The sequence below is a fragment of the Ambystoma mexicanum genome, chromosome 11 (assembly GCF_040938575.1).
Source record: "Ambystoma mexicanum isolate Mex_15411 chromosome 11, UKY_AmexF1_1, whole genome shotgun sequence".
NCBI lineage: Eukaryota > Metazoa > Chordata > Amphibia > Caudata > Ambystomatidae > Ambystoma > Ambystoma mexicanum.
In genome coordinates this window covers 405,616,639-405,637,262 of record NC_090934.1, presented here as the reverse complement: position 1 = coordinate 405,637,262, position 20,624 = coordinate 405,616,639, and the positions used below count along the sequence as shown (strand labels likewise).

The following is a 20,624-nucleotide window of genomic DNA, read 5'->3' as shown; positions in this document are numbered from 1 at the left end:
CCCTGAATTGTTGGCTTAGTCCCAGAGGATGATTAATATAGGTAGAAGGCAGGATTTGAAGTGTTTAAAATACTCCATTATGAGGCCATATGGGCCAGGGGCTTTACCGGGTGGGATATTTCCTCAGGGGTTATTGGACTATCAAGGTTTTTCTCTGGCTTCACTAGATAGTATAGATAGCGGGAGACTGTCTAGGAACACATCTATGTCTGGGAGGGTCTCCGTATCTGAGTTGGTGTACAGCGTAGAGTAAAAGGAGGGAAATAACTGGCTCACTTCCGGCGTAGTGTGGACCACCGTCCCAAACATGTCTTGCACAAATAGAGTATGGTGGTTGCCCTTTGCCTATCGATCCATTCTGGCCAGTAGCTTACCAGGGCGTTCGCCCTTGCCATACTTCCTTGCAAGCACCGGGTTGTCCAGGAACTTCAGTTCCCTGTCTGCGTTTTTCCAGAATTCATCCAGCTCAGTTTTAATATTTACCAGAGTGGTTACGTTGGTTACGGACGTGTATGTCTGTTCAAGCTGGTGCAAATTGGTTTCACTGGCATGAATATCCTTTTGTATTGTTTTGAGCAATCCGTATTCTGTGGCTAAGGTATCCTGCGTATGTATAACTTGAAAGCTTCCCAGAGGGTAGCTTGCTTGTCCACAGACCCAGTATTTATCTTGAAGTATTCGTCAACCCATCTCTCTATTTCCACCCTAAATACTATGTCTAGCAATGATTGCAGCTTAAATCTCCACTCCCTTCTAGTTTCTCGAGCCCCCTCCTACTGCCAACCCAAGTACAACCGGGGTGTTTTGGGAGAATGTTCTGGGTAGTATATTGGTTTTGCCAAGAAGACTCACTAGTGTGTCGGATATCCACCACATATCTATAGGGGGGTGAGAGCCATGTACTGTGGAGTAATAGGAGTATTGCTGTGCTGCTGAATTCAGCACCCTCCAAGCATCTACAATACCCAATTCGTCCAGACCCCTCTGTAGTACCTGGGCAGCTTTGGTTGGTTGATGGGTTTTAGTTCCCGACCTATCGAGGTCTAAGTCTATTATTGTGTTGAAGTCGCCTCCCCAAAACACAGGTATTAAAGTGTACAGTGCCAATAGGTGTATTATTTCTGTGTAGAACTCTGGGACTTTAACGTTAGGCCTGTATACATTCAGAAGAACCATTTCCGGGCCATCCAGCATTCCATGCAATATCACATAGCGCCCCTGTGGATCTATGTGGGCCTTTTTGTGGGCATAGTGTACTGATTTATGGATAAGGGTCATGACCCCTCTGCATGGTGTCGAATATGAGATGCAGTAGCGTTGTGGGCCCCAACGTTTAGCAAACCTTTCACAGTTTTTGGTCAGAGCATAGGTCTCCTGCAAGAATAGGATGCGCACTTGGTGTCATTCTATATATAGTTGGAGCCGTCTCATTTTTGTTGGGTTACCCAGCCCTTGCACGTTCCAGCTCAAGAACTGAAGTGTTTCAGCTCCCATTGGTCCTGTATATTGTATTGGCCCTGATCATTTAGGTGGTGGTTATTAAGCACATCAGTCTAGTCGCTACCCAGTGATACTGCATACTGCCGGTAAGAACGCGCATGTCAAGCACATTTTGCATAACTGCGCCATAACTAGCCTCCCCCATCCCCATCACCAAACCCCTCCCAATCAACAACCCGTACCAAACTTCAGAAAAACGTTTGCATCTTTGCATGGGGGCCGTTCGCCGATTACAGCCCGGCACTGACACAGCTTAACATCTTTATACAGGTTTAGGGTGCATGCATTTCCAGTGTGGATCAACAGTGCTGGCAAATGGTTACAGTAACTGCTGGGTGGGTGAGGTACCACCACTCAGACACCCGTCGCTCCCATTTAGTGTTCCAATTAAGATGTATTGCCAAGGGTTTTAAGAAACAAGAAAACATAGGGACTGTGGTCACCCAGCAAAGTGATCTTCAATAAATCTCATGGCTTCCTCAAGCATGGTGAAGAAGCTCATCCTGTTGCCATGCTCTATTCTCAACTTTTTAGGGTTTAACATGATGTACATCACATTAAGGTCACAGAACTTCTTCTTAGCGGCCATGAAGCATTTGTGCTTTTGCTGTACCGATACTGAAAGGTTTGGATATAGGTGGAACCTGTTAGAGTTTAGCAGTAGTTTGCCCTTAGCTCTGGCGGCTCGCAGTAGCGTATCTCTGTCCTGGTAGTTTCGTATTCAGGCTATTATTGGGCAGGGAGGGGCCCCAGGCTTGGGTGCAAGTGTATGATGGGGCCGTTAGATAGCGAACTGTGGGGACATCTAGTAGCGACATTACGGTATGTTCCATTGGACCTGTTATGTTGTCTTCTGGTATTCCTATTAGTCCTAGGTTGTTACGCCGTGATCTGGATTCGAGATAGTTGTTCTTCTTGCCAATGGATACAACTTGTTTTGAGAGCGGGGTGACATTAGCGTACAGTCCTGCAACCTCGTCTTCCGTTGTGCTCACCCTAGCCTTCACCTCTGTGATACAGGCATCAGTTTTGTCCATGCAAGATTTTATAGAGCCGACTGTACCGCTCATATCGTCCAGTTTGGTGTGCAAGGTGGTGAAGCCCTCTCGCATGTATTCCATCATGCAGTGTAGTTCACTGGGTTCATTTTGTTCAGATACTCACCTTGCGGAAGAAGTAGCAACGTCAGTCACTTCCGTAGATTTTGGCGCGAGTTTAGCGAACCTATTGAGCTTTGTCTCTTTCCTGCTCCTTTTGTCAAAGTGTCCCTGCTGGCCGGTGGGGAAGACAATGTGTGGTGGTGGAGTGACAGAGATGTTTATGGTCAAAAGGTTTCTGTTTTATCTTTGTTCCCGTGGGTTTAGCAGAGGTGCCCCTGTATGTGGTTGTATGGTATCAACAGGAGGTTGGCAGCTATTGCAGGAACTTGCTTAGCAGTCTTGCGGTTCCAGCAGAGTCAGGGGTATAAGTGATTATTTAAGGAGTGTTCACCACTGCCTGCTAGGGAGCTCAGTGTGGTCAATGTAGGATAATAGGTTTGCATGCACGTTCTGTCTCTGTGGGGTACACACAATTCGCCTGCTTGGTCCTAGAAAGCAGTGTTTGAGATTAGTGGTGTAGCTGGGGCTGCCGATGATTTGCCACATGTAGTAGTGTGCCAGAGGGGTCCGACAGCAATTTGTAAAGCCTGCTGTTCACATAGATAAGTAGCCTCAGATAGCGGTTGAAGAGCAGCTTCCTAGTGGCCTGGTTTAGTTCTGTGGGCACGGACTGACTGCCTCCATGAGGTGTCTTGAAGGAGATCGCTGCGGCAAGGTGCCCGGCTACCGCTCCAGAGTGTGTGGAGTCCCGCAATCAGGTTGCCCGCAGCGTTTGGCTGAAGTCTCAGCCACAAGAGGGAGGCTCGGGGTGTGAGTCGAACCAGCTGCGCTGATCAGCGCGGAGATGAGGTGGTCTTGTGAACAGTGCAGGGACCAATTGGGGCTGGGCAGTGGCTGCCGCTCGGGGTACGACACCTCTCACTGCTCCACCCAGCTTCCCACTGGCAGTGTGCTCTCAGGTGGGTGCCCTGGATGGTTCCTAATCAGCGGGGGACCCCACTTACCGCAGCCGCCTAGGTTGGTTGACACGGTCGGCGCTGCCGATAACCCTCAGCTGGGCCACGACAGCCGGGTCTTCTTAGCTCTTCTTTGTAATGTATTTTTAAAAGTCCTGTTCTTCAGTTGTGAAAACATATTTAGACTATTTGTAGAGACAGTATTTTTCGCTGAAGTTCACTGTCTTGGTAATTGTTGCCAAAGTTATTTAGATTTTTGGTGCAGTTTTCCCCCTCAGGGACCTTCAAGAATTGCGATAATTGTATTTGTATGCTCATAATACTATGTCCCAGAGGTATAGAAATACTGTGACTTTGTTAGTGTTGGCACTAGGGATCCTACATGACTATTTTAACTGTGCTATAATGTATGGTCCCTTCGTCTCCCCCACCATGTCACTATATGTTGTGTGCCTATCCTTTGACAGCAGACCCACATTTTAGGGGTGTAGAATGTTTTAATTGCAACGTACTGTTTTTAGAATACATGAGGTAGGTTTACTGTGCGTACTGTATTTTACTAAAGTACTTATGCAACTAGTAGATGTGCATGTGTGTAACATAACATAGATGTATATTCTTTAGTATAAAAGTGTGGAATATTTTCTATGGATAAGTGTGTGGACTAATCGCATTTTTGTGCCAACATGCATCACCTTCCTGGAGTTAGGCCAGAGTGCTTTGCCATTCTGCCCATTTAAGAGCGTTTTAGGCTTTCATTTTGGCAGGTGCTTAGCCCCATCTTAAGTTAGCAGTGGTTGTACAGCCCTCAAAAGGGGGTTGTATAAAACCACCTTAACAGCTGCTATTAAGACCTTAGCCTTTTGCTGTCTGGAGGCTTTCCCATACAAGATGAGGCAGCCGACACAAGATGGGGTGATGTTCACGCCCCAAACACTGTATGCAATCCAGTGGATGTCCAGAACAGACATCTATGTCCTGCATTCTGGGCAGCGATTAAACCTTGAGGGTTTTGGGAGAGTAAAAACCAAAAAAGAAAATCCAAAATGCTAAAGGGACCAAACACACTCTGAATCGAAACATGTCTGCAGGGAGATGAATGGAAATGGCATCAGAAGACACGGGCGTGGGGTGCTTGGTTGGCTCCACTAGTAATTTACACTGGCACAAGCACTTGCCTGTCTGGAGAATTTATAAAACTATTTCAAAATCGAGACTGGTGCCTGGCATTATTTCTATATGAGGAATCTGCAGGAAGAAGATTTAAAGCGTATTCTCAAGGCTAACTGTTAGGGAGAATTCTCAGAAATGTGCTAATTCCCTCTACCTTAGAGATACCCAGCAACTTTGCTGGATTTTGAGGACTTGATTTTTTTTTAACATGGAGAGAGTGAGACCCTTTTTCCCACTCGCATGTATTTTAATGTGATTTTGTACACTGTGTTTCTTTTTGGTTGTGGAGTCTGAAACTCCATAGGCATCTCTCTTTTATATTGTGTCACACAGCACCTTCAGTGCAGTGACATAGGGAGAAGTCGTTCAGATTTCCCAAAGGTTTAAATATCTTCTCTGGGATAAACTACTGTTTCCCAGAGCAGTAAAGTGAAATGGACTTTACTTATCAATAAATACAAATACAAATACTTACATTTGTAACTTTCTAGACCCAGCACACACTATTTTATCATAGGGTGTTACTTAGTATCCCCTCACATGTAACATTTTTATGTTACCCTTTCCTCAATGAATGGCTGGGGGCAGTGGTATACTTTTTTACCACCATTATGGGATTTTACAGCGGGCTGCGTTCACAAGCCACAGTAAAGCACCGATGGGTGCCATTTTTGTCAAAAAGGCCCTGGTCTTCTTTCGCCATTTCTTTGTGGAAAGGTCCTTCTTGAGATTTACTCTGCTCCCCAACCAGGTTTGGTCCCTTTGTTAATTTTGCCTTTGGCGGGATTCACGAGTGAAGACCCCACCTCTGGCTACATGGTGTCTGGTGGGGCAGGGAGCAAGGGAGGTGCCCGAAACTCCCTGTGCTTAGTCTCCAAGGAGACAGGAATGCACTCTTAGGTGATTGGCCGGCTGGCTGTCCGGCAAGGACAGCCACCCTGCTGGGTGACTGATATCTAGGCTGGAATGAATGGGAGCAAGCTGCTGCATAAAAGGCAAGTCTTTTTGGTTTGGAAGGCAGAGTCGACTACTGGACGAAGGAATCCGAAGAAGAACTTTAAGAGGATGCCTGCTGCAACTCCTGGACCGTTGGTTTGCCCGGTGAAGCCCTGCTGCTGTGCTGAAACTCCAAATTCGTATCGACAGAGAAGCCCATGCAAGGACGACTTCTCCCTTTGAGTTGGTGGGACCAATCAATTCCAAAGTAAGCCACCTGGACATGCTCTCGAAGCTGGTCGAGTTTCCACTGCATTCGCTGCTGGAACTGGATAGCCAGGGAGAGGAACACCAGTTTGTGTGTGTTGCATTTAAGCTGGCCAAGAGTTCCAGGAAGATCCTCCGTACTCCCAGGAAGCAGGACTGACCGATCCTGAGCCCCCTCAACAGAGTGCAGGACCACAGATGCAAGGAAAACCCTCTCGACAGCCAGGAACCACAGTGTTGCTATTTGCGGTAGACACGAGGAGCTGAAACACTGAAGTGCCACTTGTTTGAAGATTGCTGATTGCAAGTGGTGACCGTCCCATTGCAGTGCAGCAGTCCCCCAAAGTCCTCCCTTATGTCCCCATGACTGAGGCCCAGGAACAGCGAGATCTGCAGAGTTGCACAGGAACAGAAGTCCTCTGCTGCACTTTTTCTTCAACCTAAAGGGACTGTAAAATCTAAGAGAACTTACCTCTTGTTGTGTAGCCACTTGTCCTCGTTGGAGACTTGCTTGGTTGCATTTGTAGAGTTGCTATCAGCTTTTTTCCTCACAAGCCTAATCAGCTAGTGGCCCTACTTTGATTTCTTCTATTCCACCAAGACTTTTAAAAACATTGTAAAAGACTTTCTACTTACCTGCAAGAAGTGTTTCAGCTCACCTGGACTTTTGCTAACTTAACCATTGGCTGTCCTGGCTTCCTGAATGACTCTTCTCTCCTCTGTTTAAGTGTTTTTGCTTTCCTTAAAGGAAATGGTTAACTGACTTTGCATTGGGGGGTTATTGAAAGTACTTACCTGCTTAAGAATCCTTGTGTGAATACTTGTTTTATTTATTCTGATCCCTCTTTTCTTTGAAACTCTCCTAAGAAAGTCTGAATGCAAAAGTGATATATTAATGTCCACAGCACCCAAGCCATTGATGTCACCTGGGGGTGTAGGTAGTCTCAGTGAGCCATCCCAAATGGGTATTTGCTGATTCAAAAAACTAAAAGTGTGTATTTTCTTTTAAGTGTATTTGTGCGTTGCTTAACATTGCTCCCTTCTGAAGAAGGCTTACTATAACTGACTGGTAAATACATAAATAATTGTTTACTCAAGAAACCTTGTGTATAAGAATTTATTTGAATACTTGTCACTGTGAATCTCTGTGCGACTCCCTTACAGCTCACATTGACCCCTCTTGAGATAATCCTGGCTACTCGACCACACTACCAACCTGTGTAGTACAGACCTATACCAAAGGTTGAGTTCTTATTGCCAGGAGGCAAGGGTTGTTGTAGTGCACCCAAATGGTACTGCATACAATCTTGCCTAACACGAACTATGAACAAATACAAAGTATTGTACTTTTACAGTTCTTCTCTTCTGTTGGTCTTTAGTTTAGTCCGCTTTTAGGGTACAACTACATTGCATCAATTCTGATCATGTTCAGGGCAGGACCTTTGATGCACTCCAAGTATAACATGGGACCACTGCTCCTTTCACTGCTTGAGGCTATCCATGGAGAACCAAACAACGTTTTCCTTTTATTCCAATCCCCAGACCACCCCATTCACCATCACCAGTACAGAAAGTAGGATTTGGACCGAGGTTCCACCACATGCAAACTTTTATCCCTCCCTGATCACCTCTCCTAACCTAGGGGACACCATAACTCAAACGGAGAAATGATTTACCATAATGATCTTTCTATGGATTCTTCTCCTGCAGATTCCTCATCTTGATAGAAATCCTCATCCAGCTCTGCTGTTCGGAAACTTTTTGAACAGGGCACGTAGTGGACCTCGACTCGGCCATGGATCGTTGCCTTGTCCGGCTGGGTGCTCAATCATCGGCTCCGGACGGGATGTCAGGCATCGTATAAATACCATGTCACTACACCCCATGCTTGAGTTCCTCCCTTTTTCCCCCGTGCTTGAACACTGCAGAAGAAAACGACAGGAGGGAGGCTAACCAGCCTGCAATATTAGAATTGTTTTTTAAACGATCAGTAAGATAGAGCCATTAGTAGTTATCTCCTCGCTTGCAGAGAAGAGTGAAGCCACAATGGCTTTCTGAGCGGGGATGGATGGGAGGGGCGATGAGGAATCTGTGGGAGAAGAATCCATAGAAAGATCATTACGGTAAGTAATTTATCCTTCAATGGATTGCTTTTCTTCCGCAGATTCCTCATCTTGATAGACTCCCCCAGAAGTTAGAATAACGGAAAAGGGCAGAAAGCATTAGACAAACACATTTTGCAGAACTGCTCTACCAAATCTTGCACCTGCTCCACGTGCAACATATTAGAGTAATGCTTGGCAAATGTATGCAGGGACGACCAAGTGGCCACACCACTAATGTCTCTAATAGCTACTCCCCTCTGCAGGGCTGTAGAGGCTGAGATTCCCCAGGTAGAATGTGCCATGATTCCGGGCAGAAGCTCCCTGCCTGCCGATTGGTAACATTCGGATATACATAGAATAATCCAATGCAACAGAGCTTGTTTGGTTACGGCAAGTCCATTACACGATAATGAATGGGCAACAAACAACTGGTCAGTTATCTGAAACTCAGATGTACGAGCCACATAAAATGTAAGGCTCTTCTGAGGTCAAAACTGTGGAACCGCTCTTCCTCTTTGGAGGGATGGGGTGGAGGGTAAAAGACAGGCAAATCAATAGACCAAGAGGTGAAACTCTAAAACAACCTTAAGAAGGAAGCCAGGTCTGACTTTTTGGTTAAACTGAGGTTTGCAGCACAACGCCTGCAACTCACTAACCCTCCTCGCTGACGTGATTGCAACCAAGAAAGCTGTTTTAAGGGATAACAGTCTTATGGAACAAGAGTGCACAGGCTCAAATGGAGCTGCCATCAAATAAGTTAAAACCAGATTAAGATCCCAATCTGGGACAAAAAAAGGAAATAGCGGAAACGTATTGAGAAGGCCCTTCAGGAACTGGGCCATGACTGGTATAGTGAAGAAAGAGCCCTGATACGGGGACCTTTTCAACACAGACAAGGCTGCCAAATATCTGTTGACTGTGGTGACCTGAAGGCCTGCTGAGGCCAGTGACAGAAGGAACTCCATCATTTTAGTGGTGAGGCCAGTGATGGGGTCGATCTTGAGTTCCCTGCACCACGCCTCAAATCTTCTCCACTTGCACACATATAAAGATCTTGTGGATGGTGTGAGTACAGCCAGCAACACATCAAGTACTTCCTCTGAGAGGCGATAGCCATCGCACCTCACCCTCTCAAGAGCCACACATGTAGGTTGAGGGAGTCCAGGGTCGGGTGAAGCACTCGACCTTCTGACTGGGTCAGGCGATCCGGATGCCTAGGCAACCATGAGGTGGACAGATCCAGGAGATCAGAGCACCACGTTCGCCTCGCCCAGTCTGGAACGATCAAGATCATGGTCGCTCGAAATCCCTCGAGCAAAACTCCTGTTGGACTCTGTGGCAAACAGATCCACTGCTGGGGTACCCCAGAGAGAGAAGACCTCTTCCAGGACTAACTGGCACACTTCCCACTCGTGTGAGACTGTGCTCTGCGTGCTCAGAGTATCCACCAAACTGTTCAGGTGAACTGCCGAGACCGAGATCTGATTCTCCAGTAACCAGACCACAACCGCATCGCTTCTGTGCAGAGGGGACGGAAGCGCACGTCACCTTGTTTGTTCAGGTAGTGCATGCCAACTGTGTTGTCCGTCACAATTAGGTCATGCTTACTCTTGAGAGATGGGGCAAAGGCCCTCGGGGCTAGCCTGATGTTTCACAACTCCTGCCTGTTGATGTGCCACCTGGCTTCCGTCGCTGACCAAAGGCTGTTCACCTGCAAGTCCTCACAGTGAGTGCCCCAACCCTTCCGAGATGCCTCTGTGACCGCTCTGGTCTGAGGCCAAGGAGGCCAGAAGGGTTCTCCTGCCATAAGATTGCTGCGGTTGTCCCATCAGTCAAGGCAGAGGACCACTTGGTTGGACACTGGGAGAGAATCTGTGAGCGCTCCTAAGTACAGGGACAACAGGTCCCTTAGGAGCCACTAAAGGAATCTCGTATGCAGCCTGGCATATGGCACTAGAAAAATACAGCATATCTCCCTCAAAGGGCATTTCTAGCAGCCTGGTTGTGGGGAGAATCCAGATGTTTTCAAGTTGGCCTGTCTTCTCATTACTACTGCCGATCCCATTGACCGGCCAACGCAGTCTGCTACGTCCAGGCCGGTTTGTAACGACTGGTTGGCCACCTCCTTCCCATCCTCCGCCAGCCATATAAAACCATCCTGCATTTCTCCTTCGGGATGTACTGTGAGGCTTGTTCTACAGCCTTACACAAGCCAAACGAAAATTTGGCAAAGCTGCATGCTATATTTGTGGCCTTTTAAACCATACTGCCTGAAGTGAAAACTTTCTTGGCCCTGGCATCAAGCTTTTTACCCTCTCTAGCTGAGGTAGACTGGACGTAGAGGCTGCAGGTCTGGTGGCGATAGTGGCAGGTTGCAATACCAACCCTTCTGGCGAAGGGTGCGAGGAGAGTAAAAAAGGATCTTCTCTTGCTGCCCTATATTTTGCAATTGGCGCTTATGGGAGGAATTGTGCATGGGTGCTGCCATAATGAGACTAGGGGGTGAGCTATAGCTGGATTGAAAGACATATTATGCTCGACTGTTGGACCTTCGTCCAGGATATCAGTTAGTTCATACTTCTGAAGGGGTGCAGAAGAAGCTTTTAAGCCAAGGGTGTCTACCACTGTTTCCACTAAGGCCCTGAATTTAGCATGAGTATGCTTGTAGGATTGGCTTTGTTGGAATTCAAGATCTGGGAACGTCTCCAGCCCTCTTGTATACCTTGGGCTAGGGGTAGGGCTAATAAACTGGCCAAATCTTCTAAATAATTGACTCCGCCAGTGCCAGAATAGATCGGATCAATGACCTCTTGATGGTCGAGCTGGTCAATGTCGAAGATCAATTGCATCGCCTCAAAGAACCCAGTCCTCGATAACGGGACAAAAGAACTGTTGCCGAGTCAGCGTTGAGGGTTTTGCTGTGAATGTTGACAGGAGGGTTATCGGTGCAGAGGAAATGACTGTATGCATCGAGGATGGCTTGGACGACGAATGCACGTTGTGGGTAGGAGCCTTTTGACGGCGTATAGCCCTAAGGCTTTGTCGATGTTGTCGATGGACCGGCTAGCGTGGGGTCGGGGACACCGAGCACCACTTTCGTGGCCAACACTTGCTGGTCGGGGAGCCGCACCAACAGCAGCTTACTGCTTAAACATTTCCAGCATTTCATTTTTAAACTTGTCCCACTCTTCTCGAGTGGTTGATCCCTTAACTCATTCTGACGACTAACTTGATTCATGCTGGTAGTGGCGCGATTTCTTCTTTCGCAAAGATGAATGGCTTCTAGAGTGGACCGCTTCTTAGTTTTCTTACAATGCCTATCCTTCCATTTTCCGTGGGTAGGCTTCTCCCTGTCGGCCTCTGAAGACCAAACGGGCGACCGCGCCAGAGATTTCGACAGTCACCCCAAAGCCAGTTTCCCGGCTCTCTCACGTTGGAATTTTGGTTGCATTATTTAGCACGACGCGCAGGCCTGTGTTGTGACTTGCACCCAATGTTAGGCAGAATTGCATCCAGTACCCTCTGGGACCACCACATACAATTAGGACTATAGGGGTAAGCAAAGCTAACCTTTGGTATAAGCCTGTACTACACAGTTTTTGGTAGCGATCTGAGCAGCCAGGCTTATCTCAAGAGGGAATGTGAGCAGTACAAGGATGTTACACAGAGGTCTTACAATCACAGTGGTTCAGGTAGACACTTACACTCAAGGTTTCTTGATAAAACACTTATTAATTTAATACACTGTCATTTAGAAAACCTTCACTAGAAGGAGGCAACTTAATATCATACACAAATATACTTCAATACCAAACCAATACGTTTCTGAGTAAATTAGGCTCCCCTGAAATAGGAGCAAAATGGCATTTCGGTCACTTTAAATAGGAGTACAAAGGCACAAGTTAATAAAATAGATCACAAATACTTTCTTAGGCAGTGCAAATAATTTCAGTTCACTAGATGACTCGACTCAGTTCAATAGGTCTAGGCCAAAGTCAATGGGCTAGTGTCTTGGATAGGAAAGAGCAGTTCTTGTAGTAACCGGTAAAGTCTTTGCCAAAGTTCTCAGAAGTAGTTTGTACGAAAAAGAATCATATGTTGGGTCACAAGCTGATTAGGCCTGCAAGTTGGGAAAGTTTCTCTCAATCGGGTTGGCACAGTACCTTAATATGGAGAAAAGATGCAGCTGAAGACGTTGGTTCCTGGCAGTTCCTGCAGATCTCACTGTTCCTGAGCCTCAGTCTTGGGGAAAAGAGGGAAAACGTCGGGGGACTCCTGCACTGCACAGGGACTGGTCAAACAACCTGGCAAAATGGAAGATCTTCGGTTCGAGTAGCTGTCGTCAAGCTCACAAGCTGGTGTCCTTTCCCCTGGTTAATCCTAACCAGCTCTGAGAATGGTATCCAGGTGGCTTACGAGTTGATTGGTCCCACCAACTCAAAGGAAGAAGTTGTCCTTGAAGGTGCTTCTCTGTCGAGATGAACTAATTCAGACCTGCAGCAGGGCTTCACCAGGCAAACCAACGGTCCAGGAGTTGCAGCAGCCGTCCTCTTCCAGCTCGTCTTCGGTTCTTTCGTTCCAGTGGTCGACTCTGCTTTCCAGTCCAAGAGACTCGCCTTTTAAACAGTTTTCTCCCTTTCATTCCAGCCTAGCTGTCACTAACCCAGCAAGGTGGCTATCCTTGCCGGACAGTCAGCCAGCCAGTCACGCCAGAGTGCATTTGGGTCTCCTAGGAGACTAAGCACAGGGAGTTTCGGGCACCTCCCTCACTTCCTGCCCACCCCAGGCACTCAGGCGCCAGATGCGGTCTTCAGTCATGAAGCCCGCCAAAGGCGTACAAACAAAGGGACCAAACCTGGTTTGGCACGCAGAGACAAACTCTAGAAGGACCTTTCCAAAAAGAAACAGTGAAAAAAGAAGACCGGGCCATGTTTAAACAAAGGGGCTTAAGGCGCCATCTTGAAAAACATGGCTCCCGCGATTCTTAGCTTCCGGTGTTCGCTGTCAGGAAAAAATCAAGGTAACTCGGTGCAAAACCACTGCCACCAGCCATTTCGATAGGAAAGAGTAGCATTTGACTGCTACATGAGTTTCTAGACACAGGGGATACTAGTTAACCCCTCCAGCACTAAATGAATGAAGATAGTGTGTGCTGGGTCTAGGAATTTAAAAAGACTAGTAAAGTCAATTTACCCTTACATTCTCTGGGAAACAGTAGTTTATCCCAGAGAAGGTATTTAAACCTTTTGGAAGTCTAAAAAGACATCCCTGTGTCACTGCACTGAGGGTGCTGTGTAACACACATGAAAAGATGATGCCTATGGAGTTATCTAAAACTCCATAATCAAAGAACACAAGAGCAAAACATCTATCAAAATACATGAAAAAGTGGGAAAAAAGACTCACACTCTTTCCAGGTAAAAAAAAAACAAGTCCTCAAAATCCAGCAATGTTGCTGGGGGTCTCTAAGGTGAAGGGAATTAGCACATTTATGAGAATACTACCTAACACCCAAGCACCACAGACGTGGGGGGTCAGTCACTAACATTTTGGCCTTGCAATCGGTGCACCTTTTGCAGCCCGAAACCCAGCGTGTAGACGTTGCGGTCGAGGTTTTGATGAAAAAATGTCAAATCGGATAGAAAAATATTGAGTAATCTCGAAGTCGTGTTCCCGAAGCAGCCTGCAAGCGTGTGGAGACAAAAAAACAGAAGCATGGGGCGTAGTGACGTGGTATTTAGGACGTCACACCCAGAGCCGACGATTGAACAACTAGCAAGACAAGGCGACAATCGACGGCTGAGTCGAGGTCCACAACGCCCTGTGTCAAAAAAGTTTCTGAACAGCAGAGCTGGATGAGGATATCTATCAAGATGAGGAATCTGCAGGAGAAAAGCAATCCACTGAAACCAAGATACGTGCTGTACAACACCCTCAGAGCACATCCCTTCAATTCACCCCTAGGCCCACTATATAGGAATATATTTACCTACTACCCCAGAAGATTATCGTCTCCCCAGGAGTATTAATCGGAGGTGTTCACACAAGGAACACATGATTAGAGTGAGCATCATGCGTGCACACACACAAAAACACATGCTACACCTTATACTTGACCCCCAGGGCGAAGGAGGTGGTGCAGGCAGGATTCAGAAGAGAAAAGGTGAGAGGCTGTCAGAGGGGGGAGAGAACTGCAAGAAGGAATAGTAAGAGTTATGCAGCACTGCTGAGGAAACGATTTGAGAAACTCAACACATGTCACCCTGAGAAACAGATGCCAACTTACCCTAAACCCCCCCCCCCCCAAAAGTGGCCATGCCGCTCCTGCCATACCCAAGGCCCAAAGAATAATACCACAATAGCCTGGCAAAATGCTTACATATCATCCAGAGAAACTGGACAAAAATTGATTCACAAAAGGATAAATGTATTTGCATACCACCCAAATCACTTCCCAGTAAAACAGCCAAACGGAAAGGTGTTAGATCTCTCAATCACAAAAAGAGCTTCAGTGAAATATGTCACAACTTCCCACTGTAGAGAATGCTTTGAAAATCTGCAACACTTCTACCACGCGCAAACCAACCAGTTGTCTTTCTCACCTCTTTTTTGTAGCGTAGTTGGTTGTGTGCAACCGGTTTAGGAAGAGTGTCAATCTTCACCTCCTGCGTTGAGGTGCGATATGATGGATTACTGTAAGTCAAATTTCCTATGCCGGGGTCTGTGAACTTGGCCTTCTTGTGCCTACAAAAAGGAATGAGAATAGGGCAAGAGTTCAGTGCAATGAGTAGAATTAACTCTGGAGTGGATAGGAGCGCACCAGACCAAGCTGTCAGGAACAAGGAAAGGGCAAGGACTGTGAGTGGTCTATGGCTACAATGATGCACACATAGAGCACTCCAATAATTCCAGTTAGACAGAGAAGAACAAAAGTATACAATTATTTATTAGACCTTTCAAATACACACTAAGCAATGAAACCTTCAGGTAAATATCACACAACTACCATAAAACATGCATATACATCCACAGTTGAGGGTTCTAAGTAGAACCCCTACACTTTGCCTTAAAGACAGTTAAGCAACAGTCAGCAAAATTAAAAGCAAAACCTTCAATAACTGTTTGTTAAAGTAAGTGAAGTGGTTGGAAAACAGTTAATTCAAAACCAGTGTACAGAGTTAACTAGTCAAATTAGACAAATACAGGTAAAACATTTATGAGAGCTAGCTAAGAATTAAATCCCTAACTCTTAGAAAGTCCAGCCTTGATATGGAGTGAGGTCTAGTGCCCTAGAGTCACCAGTCCCACAAGCTATACTGTTCAGGTAGGTTTACTATTTCTGAAGATGGATCTCCAAAAGCAACCCTGCGGTAGGATTTTGGGAGGCCAACCAATTTTGCAAAGCACTAGGCACTTTACGGTACTAGATGTCACTAAAAGGGATCACAATATTTGGTCCTGTACTATAGAAATGCACTTTAAGGGAAGGAAGATAGAGTCAAACTCTCTGAGGTGAGGATTACATTATCAAAGAATCGCCTATCCTGGTTTTCTAAAAACTAGGAAAGGGGGAAGGAGAGGGCCTGCGGGGAATGTGGGGTGCATGCAGCCTAGAGTTGCGAGGGAGCGCACGCAGCCTAAGATGTGAGTGAGCGCATGGCATAAAGGAATGCGAGCAAATGCACACGGCCCAGGATGCGAGGGAGCAAACGCAGCCTAAGATGCGAGGGAGCGCCCGCAATCCAGGATTGCGAGAGAACGCAAACAGCCAAGGGGAGTGTACGCAGTCTAAGAGGCGAGGGTGGCCTTGGATGCTAGGTAGTGCACACGGCCAAAGATGCGAGGGAGCACACGTGTCTTAGGATGCAAGGGAGCACGCAGCCTAAGATGCAAGGTAGCGCATGCGGCTTAAGATGGGAGTAAATGCACAAGGCCTAAAATGGGAGTAAGCGCACAAGGCCTAAGATGGGAGGAAGCGCACGCGACCTACGATGTAATGGGAGTGCTAGTGAGCAGGGTTGGCTTTCCAGGAGGAGAGCGCTGCTCTATTCTTAGTGCGTAGCACCAATGAAAACCGGGCATTAGTGTGCTTGGTGCGCTTGGATTTCCTTTAGGTGAGCGGGGCAATGGCATCTACCGCTTGGGAGATAATCGTGTTGAAGGTACATGCCAAAGTTTCCTGGTCGCTGGAGAAAGGGGGGTTGAGGGTAGGCACCAGGAGGCAGGGTGTGAGCCTATCTTTGGTGAGCTGACGGGAGCTCCTAGTGAGGGCTGGGGAAGGGGAGTCTCTTGCTTGGGGGTCCCCTTAGCGGTGTTGAGATCGAAGCAAATGGTATGGTGGTCTGGCCATGGAATGGGAGAAATGGTTTTTGAGGTCGGAGGGCCAATGTAGTGAGCAATCCAGTCAAGGGGGCGCCCTTTGACGTGGGTGGGCTCAGGGTAGATAAAGTTTTATTAAGTGTGGCTGCTCGGGAGTCGTTGAGGTCATTTAGGCCTAGGTTGAGATCTCCTAGGATGATGGCTTTGGTGGACTTTTTTAGATTGTCGGATAGGGTGTGGATGAGGGCATCTTGGAAATCCATGACTGGCTCTGGTGGGTGGTAGACGATGTGGAAGGCGGTAGTGCAGTTCGGGGAGGGGTTGACTTTGAGGAGAAGGTAGTCACTATTGTTGCCAAGTTCTCCTTCCATATTTCTGATCGGTATGGTCTCTTTAGCTATGAGAGCCACCCCTCCACCTTTCTGAAGGGGGCAGTCTTGTCTGAAAATAGTGTAACCAGGAGGGATCGCTAGGGCACGGGTTGGGCCGGATGCTTTGTGGAGCCATGTTTCACTGATTATTAGGAGATCCAGGTTGCAGCTGGTGATAAGATCGTGAGCGTCCAGAGCATGGTCCGGGAGTGAGCGGGCATTGATAAGGGCGCAGCTGAAGGGAGGGGTATGGGGTTTGCTGAGTTTGGAGAGGGGTGTGAACTATAAGGGGGGTCGGGGGGGGGTTGGTGCTAGGTTCAGCCAGGGGTTGTGGCATAGCTTTAGCCGATGCAGTGGCATGATAATTAGACTCAATATGCATGGCATTGGTCACAGTAGGTGGTAGCAAGGGTGCACGTGGTGTGGATTCATGGGAGATGGCTGGCATAGGCGCTGCAGTCATGACAACAGGTGGTAGTGCAGGCACATACAGTGTAATATCAAGGGAGATATCAGTAATAGGCATGGCCATAATGGCAGTAGGTGGTGGTACAGGTACATATAGTGCAACATTGTGGCCAGTACAAGGCACATTAGGCATGGGCATGGCAGTAGTAGCATTAGATAGTGGCATAGGTACATATAGTGCAACATCGTGGGCAGCACAAGGCACATTAGGCATAGGCATGGCATTAGTAGCATTAGGTGGTGGCATAGGTGCATATAGTGCAACATCCTGGCAGTACAAGGTACATTAGGCATATGCATGGCAGTAGTACCGTTAGGTGGTGGCATAGGTACATATAGTGCAACATCGTGGGCAGTACAAGGCACATTAGGCATAGGCATGGCAGTAGTAGCATTAGGTGGTGGCATAGGTGCATATAGTGCAACATCGTAGCAGTACAAGGCACATTAGGCATATGCATGGCAGTAGTAGCGTTAGGTGGTAGCATAGGTACATATAGTGCAACATCGTGGGCAGTACAAGGCACATTAGGCATAGGCCTGGCAGTAGTAGCAGTAGGTGATGGCATAGGTACATATAGTGCCACATTGTGGGTAGTGCAAGGCCCATTAGGCATAGGCATGGCAGTAGTAGCATTAGGTGGTGGCACAGGTACATATAGTGCAACATCATGGGCAATAGTAGCAGTAGGTGGTAACATAGGTGTATGCTGTGCGGTCTCCTGGGAGATAGCAGGCATAGTCATGGCAATCCACGTCTTATGTTGTGGCGCAGGTGCAAGAAATGCAGCCTCATGGGCAGGAGCTGTACCCTCCTGGGCATGAGCGAACGAAATCAGTGTTACGTTAGCAGGTGGTGGTGGCAAAGAGGGGCGGTTTGCATTTGTGTCTGACGGTCGTGAAACATTGCTGGGTATTAGCACTACTGGTGAGAGTCGTGAAGCACTGTGCACCGTGGCTTGTGCTATGGTGAAAGGATTGGCGGCAGGGGATGGCAAAGGGTGGGGGCTCCTTGAATAGTGGTGATTAATGGTGGGCAGAACTCGAGCCATGTATTGGGCGGGAGGGTTACAGGTGGGAGCAGACTGCGGTTGAATGAGGCAGGATGCCGGCATAGTCTCATGCACATGACACGTTGGAAACCGTGAGTGCTGTGGATATTGCATCATCGGGTCTTGGCTATATGTAGAGAGCGATTGAGGGGTTAGCAAACCGGGACCAAAGCCGCGTATTCCTGGCATGAGGGGGGAGGTGACGGGAGGCATGTGGGGCGAAGAGGGTGCACCCACGGATGCGTGCAAGCCTCATTGCCAGCAGGGCGGACTTTGACTTGGGTAGTTTGGCATCTGTGGCCATGTCCACCGCATGAGTGGGGATGGAAATTGCGGCTCTTATACCAAGGGGGTGCTTACCTTGTTGCAGGGTGTTGTTGGGCGGGTTAGCAGCTGTTAGCCTCGTCGAGCAGCGTAGAGCTGCTGAGAGCAGCTGAGGCCTTTTTCTCCAGCCTTCTCCACACGGCTTCGCCTGCCGGCCTCCTCCCTCTCCCTTTAAGGCTCGGGCCTGCACTGGTTAAACTCTCGGGCGAAGTAGTATTTATGTTGGTTGTCTTAGCAACCACGGCAGCCATCTTTTGTTCTTCAGATGCCGCATGGAGTGCGGCAGACAAAGGGGATGCAAGGGAACACACCGGTGTCCATGTGACCATTTTGTCAAAATGGCCTCCGTCTTCTTTTTTTTGTTTGCCATTTTCTGTTTGTGATGTCTTTCTTGGGTTTTACTCTGTGTGTTGAGACAGATTCGAGCCCTTTGGCTCCAGTGTGTCTGGAAGGACAGGATGTGAGGGAGGGTCCCAAAACTCCCCTGTCCTCTGTCTCTAGGAATGCCTGAATGCAACACGTCCTGATTGGCTGGCTGGCAGTCCTTGCCGGGGCAGACTGACCCTGGACCCTCAGGTTAAAGGCTGGAAAGTGACAAAGAACCCTGTCCTGAGACGACAGCTGTTCAAAAGGCTGTTGTACTGCTAGCCCCAAAGACTTAGGCATCACCTTGGATGACTGGAACTTCTTTAGGGCACCATCAGCCTTAGCGCCAAAAAGGTTATGGCTGTGGAATGGCATATCCAACAGCGTGGACGTCGGCTGCAAATTTTGATGTCCTCAGCCACAAGTTACCCTGACCACTGTGCTAGTGGCCATGGCCTTTCCCAAACAGTCAGCTGTGTCCAGTCCAGACTGCAGCATCTGTCGTGCCGCCTCCTTGCCTTCAGAGACCAAGGACAGAAAGCTGTCCATCTCCCTCTCCGGGACGGATTCAGCCGCATTGGCCACCACCATTCAAAGGACAACTACATCATGGTGCAAGAGGTATTCACGGCCCGCAGTACAAACTGCTCGATGCAAACCCCTTCTTGCCCCATGCGACAAACCTCTTACTTTCCCTGTCTGGTGAAGAGACAGGAACGTAGAAATCTTCAGGCTAGCAGTCACGGCCTGAACCACCAAGCTCTCAGGCGAAGCATGGGAGGAAAGAAAGGCCGGATCTGACAGAGTGGGATGGTGTTTCCTCGCCAGATCTCTGTCCACTGACAGAACAGAGGCAGGTTTCTCCCAATCCTCCAATATGGCGCCCTCCACTGGCACATTGAAGAGCAGGAGCATCTCCTTTTTGGGGGCATCATCCAGCATATCGTAAAGTTCGTACTAAACCTTAGGCGGAGCAGATCGCCACAAAGTATTGTCCGCCTTAGCCATCAAGTGCTGGTAAAAATGCATGAGGCTTTCTTGGGGTGGGAGCTGGCGAAACTTACATCACCGGGGAGGTGTCAAGGCCACTGGCCCTCTGCAGGTTCTCTGCCAGGCCCAGCATGTCTTCACCTTCCCCCTATAATTATTCTGGGAAATCCCTCATCTACGTAGAACCCATAGGTTCAAGACCAAAAGGGAGTTGGTAGCCATCCTCGTCATAGAGGTCATACATCCTTGAAATGAAGGCATACCTAGGGAGTAGAAAGTATTACTGCAGAGCCACAGTATCTGCAGCAGTAGTCTGTGCCAAAGACACCTCTGCTCATGAAGGCGGGGCCTGTCGGCCCGAGAGACCTCAGTCTCTGTCTGGTCCCGGTCTGAGCCCTTAGGCGTGTGGGAGTGGTCCCCAGCGGCTGCTGTGATTAATCTGATGGTGTTATTGTGAAGGACTGGAGGGGTGGTCTGTACTTCTGCTCTCTATATGGCAGAGGAGAGGCACATAGGACCCCAGCCAAGATTTTCTATTATTGGTACGTGGTCGAGCAATCAAGGTCTAGCTTCTCAGGTGGTGATGCAGGCTGGTTCTAAAGTACAGTGTAGTCCTCAAGCACCCACAAAGGAATGTCTGCGCACTGTATTAGTTAAAACACAGTCTTTATAATTAATATTCAAGGTTATGTACAAT

General features: G+C 47.9%; 1 protein-coding gene across 6 annotated transcripts in view; it reads right to left on the bottom strand.

Moving 5' to 3' along the window:
• Positions 1 to 20,624, bottom strand: part of LRP4 (LDL receptor related protein 4) — a 565,328-nt gene that overhangs the window by 4,870 nt on the left and 539,834 nt on the right. For 4 of the 6 annotated variants that reach the window (XM_069623191.1, XM_069623193.1, XM_069623192.1 and 1 more), the window contains exon 37: positions 14,640 to 14,781. In XM_069623191.1, the coding sequence (XP_069479292.1) occupies positions 14,640 to 14,781 (142 nt within the window). Of the gene's footprint in view, positions 1 to 14,142; positions 14,229 to 14,639; positions 14,782 to 20,624 lie in introns of all 6 variants that reach the window. The other 2 variants (XM_069623196.1, XM_069623195.1) reach the window with 2 other exon arrangements.